This window comes from Diplotaxodon limnothrissa, linkage group LG23, assembly GCF_057381915.1.
Source record: "Diplotaxodon limnothrissa isolate DT_005_m linkage group LG23, D_limnothrissa_male_GT1.1, whole genome shotgun sequence".
In the NCBI taxonomy this organism is placed as follows: Eukaryota; Metazoa; Chordata; class Actinopteri; order Cichliformes; family Cichlidae; genus Diplotaxodon; species Diplotaxodon limnothrissa.
In genome coordinates, this window is record NC_140617.1 from 33,917,528 (window position 1) to 33,937,526 (window position 19,999).

Consider the following 19,999-nt stretch of genomic DNA (forward strand, 5'->3'; position numbering starts at 1 on the left):
AGAACGATGCTACCTTATCCCATAGTCCAGCCAATAATGCGATTCACATTCGTATATACGCAGCTAATCAACGTCGTTGACAGGTTATAACAGCGTCCTTATGTGCCGACACAACCATTGGAGATGTGAGCAGGACAGACGGAACAATTGACGGAAAAAGTGTGGACTTTATACCAGTTTTTAAATTGTGTTGATAGGCCACGTAAAACCAGAGTTATGATAAAAATATATGCAATGTTTGGTTTTCTTCCTGAATACTATCGTTGTTTATATTTACTGCGGGAAGAAACGCTCGAAAGCACTCTCTGCCTGTGAGCAAAACCAAAAACGAAAAAAGTACCATGTCGACCAATCAAAAAATGATATGGCATTTAGTTGTTTAGGAAGGGGGAAGTTTTAGGAGTGACGGCGGTGTTTTGAGATGTGAGAGATTTGCGACGTTTAGCGCAAGTTTTGTGTAGTTAGTGTGTAGTGTAGTCAATAGTTTTGTTGTGTGTGTCAGAACAATGAGGCGACTACTTAATGTTACGGCAGTGATACATCTCCTGCTGTCAGGCCTGCAGGTATCAGGCTGTTGTTCTCCTTTATCTCATAGTGGACAGAAATTATTTTTTGGAGTGGCACAAATAATTTCTGTGGCATCAAATTTGATGCAGAACACCTGATTGTTCTGTAAATAGTTTGAAATGCTTATTTAAAAAAATGCCTTGGCTGCATTTTTAGGTAAACAGCTGCAAAAACTTTGTTGTTTGCATAGCTCAGTTACTTTTTTGAAGAAGTAACTATATAATTAATTGCCCAACAGTGGTCATTATTTACTGTATTTTGCAGACAGAGAGTTACAGGACTCTCTCCCAGACCACAGACTCATAATACAAGTCAGAGCCTTATTGATTTTTTTTTTAAACAACAGCAGCAAGCTTTATAAGCTGTTGTTAGAATTTATTTAATATTACTTTCTAGTATCAGCTGATGTTTGCTGGAGCCACAGCTGTAAAAACTGCTGGTCATGATATCGGTTTGGATATGTGGTGAGAGGGAAACATGAAGGTGATACAAATCATACATATATACCAACAAGACAGTGTACATCACTTTCACAACAGCGTTTGTTTTAATTCAAAGGCTTTATGGTTTTTCCTATAATACCTGGTGGTGTAGTCGGCAGATTTTTTTGTCAGTTCAGCCTTATAGACCAAAACAGCCAATCAGATTTTTTTGCATCCAAGTCTGTGATTGGCTGGTTTTGTGGCACAACTATAATGGTGTACAGAAAGAGTTGAATGTGCACGGGCAGAAATGTTGAGAGCACAAGCAACACATTGCAAGCCAGCGCAAATGCAAAAACTGAGTGAGAGGGGGCTGTGTGTGTGTGTGTGGATAATAGTAAACACTGAAATACATTTTTTTGCACACAGCAATGAATTTTGTTCACTCAAATTTAGCTTTTCTTCGCTCAAAATAAATTTCTCCTCAAAATGCAACACTTGCACCTGCAATTTTACTCTTGTTAATGTCTAACGGCGGTAGTCAGTGTGGGAAAAGTTTTATTTTGATACCTATAAGAGGAAGTTGTACGCTCTCCGTCAGCGCATGCGCGAAGCTACATACTGAAGGCTAGCAGAAAATCCAAGCGACTGTTAGCTAAAGAAACTATTTGGTTTCCGTATTAAACACGGGGTGAAATGTTTCGGAGAAAACTGGGCGCTCTGGATTATCACAACCCCGACGGCTTTGACTGCACAGGTAAGAATAAACTTATGAAAGAGCAGTTCGGTTGGTCAGTTGAGTTGAACGTGGAGCCGGCTAACGTGTCTTGTCTGTATGGAGACAGAGAGCTGCCAGATTAATAACGTAGAACATGTATGTTCAGTATGAGACAAACGTGTATATTTATGAAAAAAAGCAATGTACAAGGTGCTTATGCTCGACACTTTTAATAATTTTAACTAGTTTTGACTATAGGTTGTTTGCATTTTACACGCAATAAACACACACTCGGGCTTCATTAGTAGGTAGGCTGTAGATACCAGTTTAGCACAGTCATACCAGTAAGTTCAAACGCTGGCTACTCCCTGGTGCCAAAGTAAATTGTTTGCGTCCTGTAGTGAGTGATTCAGCAGATATGGTCTTGGAACCTCAGTTTTATTTATTCACTCCTTCACTTACTTGCCATGTGTAGCTGCTGATGTGTTGTTATCGGTATTGTCTAATTTCTTCTCAGATGAGACACAGTTTAGGAACTGCATTGTGTGGCTGGAGGACCAGAAGATTCGACATTATAAAATCGAAGACCGAGGCAACCTGAGAAACATCCCCAGCTCAGAGTGGCCCAAAGCCTACCAAAAGGTAAGACTGCTGGATCATCTGAAAGTAATCACTGCTGTTATTAATGGGTATTACTAACATAACACTGCATTTCTGATATAATATGAGGAGCACGGTGAGTTGTGTTTGAGTTTTCTTTACCTGTGTGCAGTACCTACAGGATGTGAACTGTCCATTTGAAGTCGATGAGAGGAAGGAGGCTGTAGATTGGTTACTGGGCCTTGCTGTGCGGTATGAATATGGAGACAATGGTAAGGGGTTTCATTTGGGTCACATTTACTTGTATAGCGCAAGAATCCCTTAAAAAAAAAAAAAAAAAAAAAAAGACTCCTGGCAGAACCAGACTGGAGGGGACCACCATCAAGTGCAAAAGTGCAAGTAGCTACAGTAAGGGAGTTTTTCCTTCCTGCTGTTTTCCAAGTGTTCTCTTAAAGTTGGTCATGTGATTGTCGGGGTTTTCTCTCTGTATTATTGTAGAGTCTTTGCCTTATAATATAAAGTGCCTTGAGGTGTCTGTTGTTGTGATTTGGTGCTATATCAATAAAACTGAATTGAATGCAGTACGTAGAGAGCTGTGCTACAGAGCAGAGGTTTATTGGGGAAACCTGAGGGTTAACTTGGATTTACAGGTTTGCAGAGGGGGTTCACATCAACACGGTTGTGTGCCACACTCCTAATCGGACTTTTAGTAGGTTATGGTTAGGATAAGGGATAATGTGCACAAAATTGCCACCTACTGGCCAGTCAGTTCCCTAGGGTTAGGGTTATGTTAGCCTGTGTCACTAGTTGAAATGCCACCGATGACCAGGAGATGGAGACATTACAAAAGGAATACTTTTTGCTAAGTGCCAGATCATATGTCTACTTTTACTGCAGAATAAGAAGAACAAATTGTTACTCTTCTACTCCCCTGTTAATGTAGTGCAAGTCAGTCTGTTCATCGGTGACGTGTTTTGTGTGTCTCTTCACAGTGGAGAAGTACAAAAACTGTCAGCCCCTGGCAGCTTCCAGTAACAGCAATAAAGCCATGGACCCTCTGGTTAACCTCGACAGTAAGTAAAACTTGGATTTGAGCTTCCTCTGTCCTGGCATTCTTTCTTCTTTCCCTCCTTTAAATCTTTGCAGGATAAAAGTTAAAGTGTGTGTGTGTGTTTGTTTGTTTGTTTGTTTGTTTGTTTGTTTGTTTGTTTGTTTGTTTGTTTGTTTGTTTGTTTCAGGTAATTCTCCAGATTTCAAAGCAGGAGTAACAGCTTTGTCCAACATCCTCAAGATACAGCGGCATGACGACTACCTGGTTATGCTTAAGGTGAGAGCGCACTAAAGGGCTCTTTAATACTGTAGCAAAGCTTACCTGGGCACAGAGGAAGGCGAAGTTTGCGTTTGCTTCACAATAAAAGCCCTTAAAATGATTTAATGCTTTCCATGTGAGCCGGCAGCCCTGAGTCGTTCTTTTAATGCAGGGTAATGGTCAGACTGATAACACGGAGATAATAGTTGGCACTCAAAAAATGCAGAATAGAAATTTTGCACTCTCACTTGCCACTCGCAATAGAAAGTAATCCTGTTAACCATATTAAGGGAATGGTTTTTTTTGTTTTTTAATGTAAGTCTTATGTATTAGAATGATCTCAAATCATTAAGAAGAGTTTTTCTTGTTTTTCTTTGCAACTGCCAGGCCATTCGTATTTTGATCCAAGAGAGACTTTCTCCAGAAGCCATTGCTAAAGCCAGCAACAATAGAGAGGTAAACTAAAGACACATGTGCATAATATGCATCAAAAATCATATGTCTGTGTATAGACTGCTGCAAGTCTAGAGCCATGATTTCAGCGGCGTTACTGACAAAACTCAACCAGCTATATTTTCTTTTTTCCTACAGGGTGTTCCAGTAGCTTTAGACAAGCACATCTTGGGTTTTGACACTGGAGGTGAGTTATTTATTTAAAGAATTTTTTCAGCAGAAAGGCTGAAAGCCGATGAGCAAATGCTATGACGATCGGTCTGCCCACAGTTCATAAGAATTGCTTCTCTTAAAGTATTGGTCAGCTTTTGGTAAAACTTCTGTCTTTTCTCCTCAGATGCAACTCTAAACGAAGCGGCTCAGATCCTGCGCCTGCTGCACATTGAGGAGCTGAGGGAGCTGCAAACCAAGATCAACGAGGCCATCGTAGCTGTTCAGGCCATCATAGCCGACCCCAAGACAGACCACCGGCTGGGCAAGGTTGGCAGATGAGAGCGAGGACGGTGACGGACCGCAAAGGGAGTGAGGGACTGAACCTGATTTGATTTTTGAGAGGAAAAACCTTTTGTTTGGTTAAAGGACATCAAAGAATTTTTGTTGATTTTTTTTTTTTCCGTTGTTGCATGAGATCGGACTGTTTAAATTGGGAATCTCATAAATAAAAGACCCAAGTGTTCATGTGTGGACAGCCTGGATAAGTTCTTAAAACTTAATAATGTATAAATAATAATAATAAAAAAAATGGTTTCCATTAATTATCCAGTAACAAAGTTTAAAGGTTCTGAAACTGCATCTTTTCTTCTGCAATATTCAAACTGACTGTTATATTTGTTTCTGGTGTTTCTGATGAAATATTCTTTGCAGATGGACAGAAATTGTTATTTTCAGGTGGGAGGGGAAAATATATAAATCCAGCTGCACACAGTTTGACTCCTGCACTTCTGTGGTGAATCAGACAAATGTTCAAAAAGCATCTCCTGTAACAAGTCACATTTTATTTTATAAATATCACACCTTATGAAAAAATGTAAAAGTAGAAGAAGAAAAAGTATTTGCTAAAAAAAATGTCATTTGTGTAAAATACAATTAGTAGTGCAGCTATATATAGTAGGGCTAATTGGATGGGGGAGGCTGGAGAAACATACTCCGATTATAGTAATCGGATTACAAAAACTGGTAAGCATACAACAGTATCAGTGACAAGGGTTACAACTATCATGATTCCTTGGCAGGTATCGATACATTTGGGGAAAAAGATGTTCTTACATTTTACTTTGCTGAAATAAAAGAATCAAGTCATCTTTAATCTTTAGTGTTAGGTGCTGTATTTTATCCTTGCTTCCACTTGTTCAGTGATGGTAAACCAGTCTTCTTCTGACTGTGGCTTTATGTTTAAGCATATACTGTATATAAAAGAAGAAAGTAGCCACTGTGACTTTACCCACTGAGGCTATGTCCCCATGTACCTGGGTATTTTTGAAAACGCAGATTTTTCTATGCGTATGTCTCAGAGCTCTTATTCTCTTAACTGTTATTTCTTACAGACGGTTTACAAGACAGTCCAGAATGAAAGGGGCTCGGTGGAGCAGTAGCCAGACAATGTCTCCTAATAACAGTCACCAACAACCAACTTCTAAAGTGTACCTAAAGTCTAACATCAATCAAGCATTTTCTGATGTAAATCTTTAACAGACATTAGCATAATGCTAGCATTTTATGGGCAGAACTAGCTTTATTACAATTTGGACACATTATCAAACCACATAAAGTGCTGCGACACGAAGTGCGCAAAAGTCGCCAAAATCTGCTAACTCAGTTACCGCTGAGTTTCGAACCTGCTCTGTCATTAACATCAGCACAAAAAGCTGTGTGCTAGGAACTTCATGGCATGGGTTTCCATGGTTGAGCAACTCCTTTAAGTGTAATGTGTGGCAAGGACTTTTGTCCATATATCCAGTTTTTTCTTAGTCTGTGTATTTAGCTCACAGATGTGAGTGCAGTATTATTCCCAAAAAGTATTCCCCAAAAAGCCAGACTGCACCTTTAATGTGCAGTTGTTCTTGTTGTTAACCAGAGACCACTATGAGTGCATCTGTAACTTCTCAACTTAATGGCCAATGTTATTTGTTGATATATTTAAAAAAAAACCAACAGCTTGATGTTAGTTTTCCCAAAAGGAAAAGCTTCAAATTATTCTTCTTTGGCTTTAAAGTACAATTAAACCCCCAAAAACTACAACCATGCATTTTAACATTGGATTTCATTGTTCTGCACCTTTATTCAACAGAAAAACAAAAATCTCAAGCAATACAAAAATACAGTAGAAAAAAACTAAAAATGAGGTATAAAACAAATTTACAAATCATTTACTTTGGGTTACATTAAGGTGAGATACTGGGGTTGAAGTGGGTGTAAATTTGCTCTGATTGCTGATCTGGCTGTCGTAAGCCATCTTTGCTCCCTGCTGAGTGTCCTTCTTCCAGAGGGACACCAGAGGGCCTGGACCTGCCTTATGTCCATGAATCGCCTCAGAACTTTAGCACCAAAGCACACTGCGGGTGCAGGCTGTCGTTAGTGGCTCCCTGTGACACACACACACAAAGATAAAAGCTCATCACTTTGAATCATCATCCCATAGTGGAAGTACTTTAAGGATAAGTTAAAATGAGAGGTTAAAGGTTTCATTTTCTGTGTGAATCCAAATGTGACAGGATGAAAACTTGGGCGCTGCAGTGCTCTAATGACAGAACAAACAGTCGTGCACTTTGTAACTGGAAGCGACTGAGAATTATCTCTGTAAAGAATGTGTGTATATTTATGTATTGCACAATAAGAGCTTTTAAGCCTCTCGCAAGCTCCTCCCAAAACTTCAGGATCTGTGTTTTAGACCTGTCATCATGGCAACAATTACACCACACATCGTCATCTTTAAAGCTAGCGACTATAATCTAGTCTGACTGTTGAAGGATGTGACTTTTACAGCAACACACACCAGTGATAGTGTTCCTTCCGACTGTTTTCAAAGGCAGATGCATTGTGACGAGATTATGTACTCTGCAGATGTGTGTAGCTTTAATGGTGACATTTGCCAAAGTGCTACTTTAGGGATTATCCTGTGTACTTTGTACTTTAACGTGAGGCTTTGAAAGGACTCGAAGCCATCTGCAGACAACACATCAAACATGATGCGTGCAAAAAAACAGGTAGAGGGTCGCACACAGCTGTGTAATCTTTGTTCTTTGGTCTCTCACACACGCAGGTCACAAATAGAGGGTCACAGACAGCTGTGCAATCTTTGTTCCTGTCTATTTCATGGGTGTATGTGAAGTCACCCCTCAGACACATATATCTGCAGAGTGGTAGGTGTTAGCCAGCTGTGTGATGATCAAACACGAGCTGTGATTACTTCCAACAACAAAGACTGCCCAAAGAAACCAGTTTGATTAACCTTTATCAGTAACATGGATTTCTGAAAAAATTAAAACGTACAGCTCTGCTATCACTTCCAACATAAATGATGGCAGGAAACTAAACAGTAGTGACGTTTGTAGGGTCACAGAAGTTGGACTAGCTGGTATATAATGAAGTGCTGCGTGGTGGCTAGCTACACAGCTATGGTTAGCATAACATAGCAAACACAGTGAAGCTGGAGGATGAACGCTAACTTTTTTCCACTTGAGAAAAGTTAACATGAGGGTTCCTGATGGTTAGGGACAAATGCAATCCCATGGCAGGATCCTGTAAATGGACCAAACTTCAGTCAGGAGAACAACTGAGATAATCCATCCACAATACGAGGTTAGTTATTAATATACTGCTGCATGGGCTGGGCTGTAGTTACATCGTAAGGTTTTAAAAACTGAGCACAGTAGCTGCATGTCCTGGTTAGAGAGAACAATAATGGGTGATAACGATTCTTAAGGATAGCAACAGATGGCAGAAAGATACCCTACTCAGAAATGTTTCTGATGAACTGAGAGAAATGTAAATCTCACACAACATGTTGCTGAAGGCATCTAGTTTCATTTCATTCATACTGTCAAATGTCATGTTTTTCAAAGGATCTGTGAGATTATAGGAAAGTGCAGTGCAGGAAAAGCAAAGTTGGTACACAAACTAATGAGTTCACTGTCTGCAACTCCTTTAAGTTAGAGTGTGTGCATAATACAGTTAGTTTTCCTTCAGTTTAGCCCTGTGACAGACTGGCAGCCTATCCAGGGTATATCCGGCGTTTCACCCAATGACAGCTGGGATAGGCTCCAGCTCTGCCCCCTGCCATAACTCTTAACTGGACAAGTGGTTAAGAAAATGGATGGATGGGTGGATGTTCCTTCAAACTTGAAAGACGGACTCTGATTACACAATATATCTCACCTGGTAGGCAGTGGGTCGTTGCTACGGTGATGCCATACAAATGAGAGCGCTGCTCAGGCAAGTACTCATCAGTGAACAGACTTCTGTGTTTGTTCACTGCAATTACACCATCCCTGTGAGTAACAGGTTAGAGAGGAATGATATCAGCGATATACACATATCAACTTATTGAACTGTAACCACCACTGTGATCTGAGTAGAAGGAGATGAATGAAGACTACCTCCGCCAGTCAGTGTAATAGAAGTGGTTCCTGTAGTAGACCATGCTGAATGGGTAGTTGAGGTTGGCGTGGATTACTCTTCGACCTGAACCATCTGAGGATATACACTCTAGACGCTTTGTACCTGACAGACACAGGAAGACAGCATGGCTCATTACAACATCAAGAAAATATAGGTTAGGTAAATTCTAGAGTATTAACTTTTAACTGAAGAGTTTTCAACTATCTCAATAAGCAAGATATGACAGTATATAGTCTGAGAGGCAGCTGTACACTGTTTACAGATGTCTTAAAACCCTGGGACAATAAATAAGGGACCAATTCACATGAATGCAGCATCAGCATAGAGGCCATGTTTACCTGCGTCAGCCCAGCAGATCTGTTCAGTAGCAGAGTCATATGTTAGAGCATTTGGCAAACCAATCCCATCAGACACTATCACCTGGCGGTTTTGACCATCCACTGATGAGCTCTCGATCTTAGGGGCCTCTCTGTTCCAGTCTGTCCAATACAGAGTACTGCAGGGAGACACAGGAGGGGAAAACTTATTACTCTTACTCTGATTGTTCCTTTACTCTTTTCTCCATAAAGACAACATTTGATAACCTCCCCCGAAACCATGATGGTGATTTTTTTACACCTCAGAATATATTAATAAAGATGTGATTTGACGACCGTTAGAATAGTGTCCAGGTTTTTCCAACAGGTAGCTGCATATGCAGAAACCATCCTCATTAATATCTGATGCAAACCCAGTCATTTCCTTCTTAAGCAGGCCTGGAATATGACAGAAACTACTCTGTTGAGAAAAGAAATTCAAGCATTTCTTCTAGTGAGCTTTCAGGGACTAAAAGAGTTAAAAGGGACCTACTTGTGGGAGTCAAGCAAAACTACTCTAGAGTCCAACATTAAAAATATGGAGCTGGACATGAGCAGAATGAACCCCTTTCCACACCCTTCCATCTGGATTGTTGACTACAGTCATTTTGCATTGATTTGAGGTCAAGGTCAGGCTTATCTTTTTAGTTTCTGGTCATGCTTTATCTGTGTACATAGAGAACGTGGACCACACTGCCTCACACATGCAGGCATATTTATCAGTGTTTTCATATTTCCTGTTTAATGAAGATTTAAATACTATTTTAAACAGTGCACTGTGTGTGGGCTGCTTACGTGCTGGCAGTCCTCTGGGAACTACAGGTAATACACACCACATGAACGTTCAGCTTATACACACACACACACTTATGAATTTGGTGAAGGTGCAGGGCAGCAGATGTCTGACACATTCACACGTGTATATGCTTTTATAAAGCCTTTGCGTGTCATTTTGGTGTGTCTGCTTCGCTGAGTGTCGTGGTTAGAGATGAGAATATTCAGCGACCCTCCCCAATTCGGTCTATTCGCCTGTTATTGGTTAGGGTTAACTGCATGTGTTCACTTTACAGCCTAAGAAACCACAGAGGACATGCTTAATCATAAGTGCATAAGTGTGCCCGTATGGAACAGTAATTACTTTTCAAACCTGAGTTTTTGTCAGAACACACACACCCCATATATTTACCCCTAAGTCAGAAACTAAGCTGTAAAATCAATAATGTCAAGCAAACGTTTCAGGTTTTATGACCAGGGTTATTGCTGCTGTGTTTAATCATTTGTAACAACCACATTAACTAACACACACACACACACAAACATGCACGCGCATAACTGTTGATTATGTGATTAGTTGCTGTGATGAAGAGCAGATGTTATTCCTGGCGAGTTGGCCAATCAAGGCCTCTTGCTTTCATCCTATGAGCGTGTGTGTCCAGGATTAATGGCATCAGTAAATTCAGGACAGTCTTCTTGGCTCAGTTTGCTGCGACACACACAGCACTAAAAGTCACTTGTGATAGAATTAGCAAACATGTGTTACTAAAGACAGACTCCACCTAAAAATCCCCATTGCCATTTTTTTTCTATGAGTGCCAGTCTCATAATGATGAAGTCATGTTTTGGTCACAGTCTAAATCTTAGAATCCAGACTCAACAACCCCCCTTACTGCCAAATAGCCTTAAAACAGAGTTTGCACTGTACTAATGAATTAGGTACAGGCCTCATTGAGTCATAGCTTGTTAAAGAACTAGTGTTTAATTTTCATTCTCGTAGTAACAGACTGAAAACCATCTGTGCCCTCTTCTTCCATAAAATCTCTGTGGATACAGTGAAGGCTATCTCAGCAGAGCACCTCCAGGTTGTTGCAAGACAGTGTGTGGGCTCTTGTTTGTTTCTTGTTCCATGTCTGCAAATCCAGATTATGTTAACATACTTTTCTTCATTTCTAAGTAGAGCTTTTATGCCTTTCTGTATTTTTTTCCATATACATATGTTGTGATGTTGTTGAGGCTTCAGACTGCTCTAAACACTCAGCCAAGGCTATCCTTATTTGTATGGGAGAACTGAGTGGTAACCCTGCAAACATTTCAATGTTCAGTACATTTTATCCTATCTAGTCTGAAAAATACTTTCAAAATGAAAGCTGTGCAGACACTGAGATGTAAGTTTGCCATCAACTCGCTGTACTTCTTGAACATCACCTGCATGCCTCTGTTTGACTGCTCAACAATGGTATTCTGTGTTCAAGGCAGACTTCATATTATCCCTTCTTACAATTCTTCTAATTCTTCAAACTATGACAAAATAATTTAAGCAAAATATTCTTGATAGTGACATCGAAAAGCCCTAACCTTTTTTGTCATAATTCTGCAGCCAGTTTCAACCCGACAGATTAGATTGCATACGCATATCTCTTACCCAAGCTATGGCTAGCAATCTGTATCCATGAACATATGGTGGATGTTTTTTTTTTTTAAATATATATCTTAAGAACAATTGGCTGCTTTTATTAGCAGGTGTGCTGACAGCAGATGTAGCTAGTAGCTGTTTGCTAGGTCCCTACTATTGGAATTATCTAACAACTTGCTATGTGGCACAGACTATCAAGAACTCTGTCAGCATTAGCTGACAACTCAACATTCAGTCATCTCATCCAAATGTGATTATGTCAGGGTCTTAAAAAAAACAACATAAGCACAGCCAAATTGCTAATGTTGAAGCTTTCGTATGGGGAATCCAGAACCCCGCGGAAGACGTCACTGTGACTCCATCTGTTCAAATCTGCTCTTTGTGAGAGGCAGTGGGCTTAAGGGAAGGAGAGCAGGAGTTAGAGGAAGAGACGGGTTGCTTCAGACAGTGCATCACATTGACGTCAACAGCAAGAAGGACAGTTTTTTTCAAATAACACTACGGATCTGGAAATTGGCATTTTGAAATTAGTGAAAGCAAAGAAAGATGAACAAATGGTTTTACCCGGTGGAAGAAACCACTATGATTGCACGGGGGTTCACCAAGTCTGTGTCAAACAGGGTCCTCCTCCCACTGCCGTCCAAGTTGGCTCTTTCAATCACATCAGGAGTAGAGTCAACCCAGAACATCAGCCGGCGTTTGACATCCACTGCCAAACCTTCTGGACTGACGAGATCTGCAGAAGCGAGAAGAACAGAGATCCAGACATCATAGAGGAGATATTGAAATCATTTAAGGCATTCCACAACAATCATTACAGGAACAAGCACCACACAACTGTGAAAGCTTACTTGTGTTAATGAGAACCTCAGGCTCAGCACCAGACACCATTGAAGCTCTGTTGATTGATCTCGCAGACAAATCTGTCCAATAGACTTGGTTTTCCTTGCAGTCATAGGCTATACCAACAACTATGGAACCCTGGAGACGCACACATAAATACAAGCTTCACAAGTGTTGACATACATCAGTTCACACAAGTGTACCTCAAAGATGAGAACTCACCTCCAACATTTTGGTCATGGTGTGAACCAACAACAAAACTCAAAGTTAGTTATAGATACTATGAACTATATGCTTTTCTTCTATTGTGGTCTCTCTTTCCCATCACCAAATTGGTCGAGACAGATAGCTGCCTCTCCCTAAGCCTGATCCTGCAAGAGGTCTCTTCCTGTTATAAAAGGAAGTTCTTCCTCCCCGCTGTCACCAAGTGCTTGCTTATTGGGGACTGCCTATTCCCTGGGGTTCTTTCTCTAATATTTTAGGTAGTTTTTCCTAAAGTATAAAGTGCCCTGAGAGGACTAGAAATAACTAAACAAAATAACTAAAACACCATATTTATATATCTGACAAATTTAAAACTTTCTACCCAAATATGTAATACTTTATATTTATATACATAATATTTATTATACTAGTCAGATATTTTCTATAATCAAGGTGCCGGGTATTTACAATGACATACAATTTGAAATACACGATGTGAAGTCAGTTTTTACTTATAATTCTAAGACATAATTCTGCTTAAGACATAATGCTGACAGTTTTTTTTCTTTCTTTCTTTTAAGTAGCAAACAAATTTATTACAAAAATTAACAAAGATTAAAAAAATAATTTTATAGAGTATGTGATCTACCCATTAATTTCTTACATGTAGAGCCAATAGTGTTTTGGATCGGCTTTCGTCTAGTCTGGTCCCGTTGAGAGGCAGCGCTCCTATTTTCTGGCCCTGAGCGTACAGCAGTGTGATGCCAGTGTTTATGGGAGGGGTGACATCTGGACGGGATGTTGGACGCACCGTAGGCGGTGGCACTGACGAGATGCCTGGGATGTAATTGGATGGATAAAAATGTTTGAGTCACAATTAGTGAAAGACAAAACTTATATAATACAGTACAATGACATATATCTTTGACGATTATTGCTTACATGCAGGTTTGACAGCATCATCTGATTTGGTTCCGGGAACCATGCGTCCATTCTGGTCCACACACCAACAGTAGTTGGTCTCCCCGTAACACTGGACTGGACTGGGATGGTGCAGGCAAACGGAAAAATCAGAAGACTTTTAAACAGCAATGCAATTATTTTTTCCTTGAGAACTTCCTTTGATGACTGCATATCTGCTGCTTACCTGAACTCTCCATCTGGCTCACACTGAGGTACATACTGCTGTGGGCCAGGTTTCCCACCATAGTGCTCAATCAAACTGGCTCTCCATCGCTCACACATGCTCTCAGGGCGTTCTGTTGGAGTCACTGCAACTAAGGGGAAGCCAAAAACCCCAAAACAACCCATCAGTACTTCCATTCATAAAGCTAAAGATAAATTACAAGTCAGATGATATTCTTCTGTAGTTCATCATTATTTATTCAATTGTATTCTCAGGATGTTCCCTACTTTGCTGAGTTTATACTACAGTGTTAGTTGGAAGCTAATGGTGAGGGGATGCTTCGTGTTTAAAGAGGCACACATATACACACATCGTACTTTTGTCAGAAATGTTTACCGCGTTCAAATCCCTTTAATGACTCGCTTTATTGGAGAGCATTAAAACTAAACCTCAGAGCATTTCTGGCTTCTACTTGTGTTTACGCTAGCCTCGCTCTCTCAGTGTCAATTTTGAATGTGAGACTTTGCTGTTTGTAGACTGAGAAGGAGAGGAGGACACAATTTGAAAGGGAACAGTTCTCTATTGCGAGATAAAGACAAACCAAAATATTAATGCAGTTAGCTTTTCCAGAAGTGTTTATTATAGTGGCAGTTAGCATGTTGCAATTTAGTCTTCTGGATCACTTGGTTTTGCTTCTATTTAATGTTCAGACTACCCACTAAATATGGTGGTTTGGAAAAGAGCAACAACTGGATGATCCATCAGTTCCATCTGCAGACTGGCAAACTACAGTAGGATGGCAATTATTATGAGTTATGTGGGAGCAGATAAAAGCAGATAGAAAAAAAAGTCTACAATTGAATTTGAACAAAAGAAATTTGTCAGTATGACTAAATCAGACAAATTGCCTGTGTGGGTCAGATATCTTCAGATCCTGAACCAAATGTGAGTGAGAAATGTTGTCATTATGAAATAATAAACCTCGTTTGCAGTTCATAGACTATATATTAAAGATGTACTTGTTTTGCAGCTACAACTTAGGCATTTTGTCTGTTGCATTCTTGGTGATTTAAAACTGGTTGTGAGAGGTGAGGGGGCTGGGGGTGAAGAAGTCTCACCTGGTCTGTCACAGTCTACAGGTGCTGCACCAGGTGGAGTCCTGGTTCCTGCTCTCTCCTCTCCTCTACTGTCCACACACCAACAATAACCAGTGGAGCCATGGCACTGAAATAAAGATGAGAAATACATTCCATTTTGGGGAATTCTGACCTTTATTTGATAAACAGTGAAGAGTTTTCAGACATGAAAGAAGGGAGGAACAGTGGTGGAAACCACGCAGCAAAGCTCCCTGAGTGAGAGTCGAACATAGACTGCTGTGTTGAGCTTTTCAGCATAAAGTTGCCTGCTCAACCACGTGAGCTAAACTAACACCAATAAAAAGGGTCTTAAGAAGAACAAAAAGAAATCACTGATAAAAGCCAAAGAAGAAACTGTAGTTATTCACTAAATAAATAAATAAAAAGTCAGAGTTTCACCTGCTGAGGTAGATACTGTCCTTCTGCATCACACTGTGGTTTGTAGACTCCAGTTATGGGATATCCATCAGCACTGGTGGTCTTTACGCTGTCTCTGTGGTGCTCACAGTGAGTTTTAAGATGCTCTGGTTGAACTGAATGAGAAAAAAGAAAAAAGGAAATTGATGCTTTGTTGTGCCAACAGGAAATAAATCTGAATAAAAACAATCTGAATGAAGTACGGGCCACTGGAATACCAACAGCACCCAGAGAGAACAACTGCTCCTGAAAGAAAAGGACTCCACTAAAACTTTAATATTTGTGGACGCTATTATTACTGCGTGTCACCCCTCCCAGGGTATGGGCCTCCAAAGGTACTGTAGATCTCCAGAGATTTCTGTCCTGGGCCATTATTTCTAGTTGGGTCCAGGTGTAGCCAATCTTTTTTGCTTCTGCCTCAAGGTCCTGTCGTCAGGTGTTTCTTGGGCGGCCTCTCTTTCACTTGCCTTGGGGATTCCACCTGAGAGCCTGCCTGGTGATGTTGGTTGGTATTTTGCATAAAGCGTGCCCTGCCAAGCACTAGGGCTGGGCCATATTATACCGTTTCACGGTAATACTGGTATAATGTTAGGCAACGATAAGAATATAAAATATCGCGATAGAATATGGGTAAAACACGCATGCGCAGTGCCTTTGTTTTCATACGCACATGGCCGAAAAAGCATGGCGGCAACGGAGAATGAGAAGGGGGAAAGCGGATCGTTGACTGAAACGGATGAACCAGAATTGGTTTGTAAAAATGGTGCACCTTCAGTGGTGTGGAACTGGTTTGGTGTTTGTCCGTAAGATACCCACCAAAGCACTATTTTTTGTAGAACATGCAAAGCGGGCCGTCGTTATTGCCGTATTTGTCGGACTAAGGTGCTCGTAAATCTGGGAGCAATCTGGGTCCAAAACTCCGTCTGCTTCAGGTCCCAAAGTCAAACGAACACTGTGGCACATTGAGAGTTAAAAACTGTCGAAATTATTTCACCTTTAATAAAATGATCAGCATTGCTGCTTTACCAGGTGTAACAATTAAGTTTAACATCCAGGCATCCATGAAAACAGAATTTATTACATTTAACGGAGTTAGAAGTTAGCAGGAAGTTTGAGGAAGTTAGGTAGCTAGCGAAACTAGCGAGCTAAGCATGATATAGCATGTTCTGACTGAGAGATTTCTGAAAAAATTTAAACGTACAGCTCTGCTATAACTTCCAACATAAATGAAGACAGGAAACTAAACAGCAGCGATGTTTGTAGGGTTACTGAAGTTGGGCTAGCTGGTATATAATGATACGCTACGTTAGCAACACAGCTATGTTAGCATAACATAAACCGTGAAGCTGGAGGATGAATGCTAACACTTTTCCACTCGATAAAAGTTAACGTGAGGGTTCCCGATGGTTAGAGACGAATGCAATCCCATGGCAGGATGCTGTAAACGGACCAAACTTCAGTCAGGAGAACAACTGAGATAATCCATCCACAATACGAGGTTAGTCATTAATATACTGCAACAACATGGGAATAGAGCAGCTGTGATAGAATACAGCATTAACGAATCAATGGTACAGAAGTGGAGGAAGCAAGCAGAATGAGTTGAATAAAGTTTGATTTATTTGACCGCTTTGTTTTGCTTAATGTGCCTTATAAACCCGTGCACCTTATGGTCCGAAGAATACGTATTTGACTTTTTTATTTGGCACACTGCAGTTTAATGTTGCAAAGCACCTCTTTTTAAACCTTTGTGGTGTCCTCGGGATTCCCATATGCTTGTTTGCCATTCACCTAGGGACCATTTGTGATCCGAGGACACCACATTACCTTTAGTGGACATTATACATGGTTATGCTCAGGATATGTCCGCCCATTTCTACTCGAAATGCCCTTTGGTTAAACTTTCAGCAAGGAATTTGCATTTGCACTGTTAAACTTTTATATAGCTTTAATTCACATAAAAAACAGCTGCTTGTTTAAGTGAAAATAAATGGATGGGTTTTTTGCGCTAGTAAAGTTGTGGAATTGTATTTTGTATTTTTGTCTCGCATCAATTATATCGTCAGTTATATCATTATCGCAAATTTTCAAGTATATATCGTGATAAATATTTTTGGCCATATCGCCCTGCTCTACTCGGCACCATCTTCTCTGCCTGATTTCTTCCTTAGCAGCGAGTTGACAGGTTATTTCCCGTAGTTTGATGTTACTGATTGTGTCTGGCCAGCGAATGTGGAGAATCCTTCTGAGACAGCTGTTGAGGAATGTCTGGATTTTTCTATTTGAGGTTTTATTTGTCTTCCAGGTTTCAGCCCCTTACAGCAGTACTGACTTCACGTTGGAGTTGAACAGTCGGATCTTGGTAGTCAGGGTCATCTCTCTGGATGCCCAAATGTTTTTGAGCTGGATGAAGGCGGCTCTTGCTTTTCCAATCCTTGTCTTGACATCTGCATCGGTTCCACCTAGTTAAGTAAAAGAGTGTATTTCCTCAGGGGACTTCCACTAAGGATGACTGGGTTGTTACTATTGGAGTTGATCCTAAGGATTTTGGTCTTCTCCTTGTTGATTGATGAGTCCAACCTGTGCTGATGTGGCTGCCAATATGCTGGTCTTTTCTTGGAGCTCCTCAAAGTGTTCAGACCATCTTTTCATCTGTTGCACTAGTTCTGTGATGGCCTTTCCCTCTTTGTCCTTGATGGGTCGTTCTGGCTTGCTGTACTTCCCAGACAATTTCTTGATTATTGCGTAAAGGTGTTTCATGTTACCATTGTATGCTGCCTGTTCTGCTTCAGCTCCCATTCCATCTATATAGACATTCTTGTCTTTCCTAATGCTCTTTGTCACTGCTCTGTGGGCTTCTGCCTATTCTGCTTGGGCCTTGGCTTTGTCTGCCCTAGTCCTGCTGTTGTTTATGTGGTGTATTCATAATTGTCTCTGGTACATTTGTTGTATGGGCAGTATGTGTTCACTGTTTGATTGTGTAATTACGTGTTACGCACTGGCAATGCATGCCGGTAGATGGTAATACAGGAAGTAAAAGAGATGGTCTTACCGCACACAGTGGTCCCGCGTACTTATTCAGATTCAGAGTAAGAATCACACATGGTGTCAGAAGTGCTGTGTGACTCGTAAGACTCCATACATCTGCCGAGTGTGAGGAGAAGGGGAAGGTGGAAACAAAATGCCGAATGACGACGTAGACGATCGTCCGAGGGCAGGAGTTAGCACCGCGGCTAGCACTCCCAGCGCTACGTTTAGCATCCAACCACCGGAGCCCTTTGATTTTTCCAAACCACACGAATGGACAAGATGGGTCCGTCGCTTCGAGAGATTCCGTCAGGCAAGTAATCTGTCTGCGAGCTCGGAGGAAAATCAAGTGAACACTCTCATATATTGTATGGGAGACGAAGCGGATGACGTCCTGAGAGGACTAAAGTTAAGTGATGTAGACCAACGGGACTATGCTAAAGTGAGAGATAGCTTCCACAACTTTTTCATTGTCAGGAAAAATGTTGTTTATGAGCGCGCACGTTTTAATATGCGCAAACAAGAGCCGAATGAGACTGTTGATGCATTCGTGACTGCCTTGCATGCATTAGCAGAGCACTGTAACTACGGACCGCTCCACGATGAGCTGATAAGAGACAGAATAGTAGTGGGCTTGGCCGACACGAGGCTGTCTGAGCGCATGCAGATGGAAAAAGACTTGGACTTGGATAAAGCTATAAATATGGCCAGGCAGTCAGAAGAAATCAAAAAGCAACAGTCAGCTTTGAGAAGTGAAACAAATGTAATGCATGTAAATGCGAAAACAGTTGACAGAGTGATACAAAAGCACGACAAAACACAACAGCAATATAGCAAGAGACAAAGTAACAAATGCTACAAGTGTGGAGGCTCTCCACATCAGAAACCTGAGTGCCCAGCAAATGATGCAAAATGTCATTTATGTGGAAAAAAAGGTCACTACCAGCGAGTCTGCAGACAAAGCAAGACAGTGCAAAGTATTGAGGAGGAAGAGGAGCAAGGTTTCTTCCTAGGCTCAGTTTCCAGTGACGGCCAGGCGTGGACAGCCAACATACAAGTGAAAGATGCAAAAATCACTTTCAAACTGGATACTGGAGCAGATGTGACTGTAATAGCTGACTCGGACTTATCAAAGATTTTTGCTAACGAACACAGACCAGTTCTCCAGCAGCCAGAAAAACCTTTGTTAGGCCCTGGAAAAACACCACTGGACGTTGCAGGTTTTACAAAGCTACAGCTCAACTACGGAGCGAAACAGACAACAGAGAAGGTCTATGTTGTAAGAAACCTGAGCACTCCACTGCTAGGCCTGCCCGCCATTACAGCTCTTGGCCTGCTGGTGCGAGTTGACGCGGTTTCAATGGACACTCTGAAGACTACTTACCCTAAACTTTGCAATGGTCTAGGGAAAGTGCAGCGGGCCTATCACATTAAACTCAAACCGAATGCTGTGCCGTACTCACTCAAAACTCCGCGAAGGCTTCCTCTGCCTCTGATGGGAAGGGTAAAAGAGGAACTCCAACGAATGGAAGAGCTTGGTGTCATTACCCGAGTTGAGGAACCAACGGATTGGTGTGCCGGCATGGTTGTTGTTCCAAAGAAAAACAGCCCTAGGCTAAGACTTTGCATAGACTTTACCGGACTAAATGAGTATGTGTGCAGGGAAAAATATGTGCTGCCATCGGTTGAACAAAGTCTCGGAATGCTCGCAGGAGCCAAAGTGTTTAGCAAACTGGATGCCAACATGGGCTTCTGGCAGATTCCCCTGTCCGATGAGTCTGCCAAACTCACCAC

The 19,999-nt window shown here is 41.1% G+C and overlaps 2 protein-coding genes across 3 annotated transcripts in view; one reads left to right on the forward strand and one right to left on the reverse strand.

The window, feature by feature from the left end:
• The first annotated feature begins 1,604 nt into the window (after positions 1 to 1,604).
• Positions 1,605 to 4,759, forward strand: rtraf (RNA transcription, translation and transport factor). Its single transcript, XM_085347985.1, has 8 exons — positions 1,605 to 1,746; positions 2,225 to 2,349; positions 2,480 to 2,579; positions 3,300 to 3,380; positions 3,546 to 3,634; positions 4,004 to 4,072; positions 4,208 to 4,256; positions 4,407 to 4,759. Exons 1-8 carry the CDS (start codon positions 1,686 to 1,688, stop codon positions 4,559 to 4,561), a joined length of 729 nt encoding a protein of 242 aa, XP_085204111.1. The 5' UTR covers positions 1,605 to 1,685; the 3' UTR covers positions 4,562 to 4,759.
• Positions 4,760 to 5,129: 370 nt separating this feature from the next.
• The window catches only part of nid2a (nidogen 2a (osteonidogen)), a 57,528-nt gene continuing 42,658 nt past the window's right edge, over positions 5,130 to 19,999 (reverse strand). For both annotated transcript variants that reach the window (XM_085348741.1, XM_085348740.1), the window contains 11 exons: positions 15,161 to 15,294; positions 14,744 to 14,849; positions 13,647 to 13,776; positions 13,442 to 13,542; positions 13,164 to 13,336; positions 12,304 to 12,433; positions 12,017 to 12,188; positions 9,025 to 9,182; positions 8,665 to 8,788; positions 8,444 to 8,556; positions 5,130 to 6,651 (listed from right to left, as the gene is read on the reverse strand). In XM_085348741.1, coding sequence (XP_085204867.1) covers positions 6,641 to 6,651; positions 8,444 to 8,556; positions 8,665 to 8,788; positions 9,025 to 9,182; positions 12,017 to 12,188; positions 12,304 to 12,433; positions 13,164 to 13,336; positions 13,442 to 13,542; positions 13,647 to 13,776; positions 14,744 to 14,849; positions 15,161 to 15,294 — 1,352 coding nt within the window. In that variant the 3' untranslated portion in view covers positions 5,130 to 6,640. The remainder of the gene's footprint in view (positions 6,652 to 8,443; positions 8,557 to 8,664; positions 8,789 to 9,024; positions 9,183 to 12,016; positions 12,189 to 12,303; positions 12,434 to 13,163; positions 13,337 to 13,441; positions 13,543 to 13,646; positions 13,777 to 14,743; positions 14,850 to 15,160; positions 15,295 to 19,999) is intronic.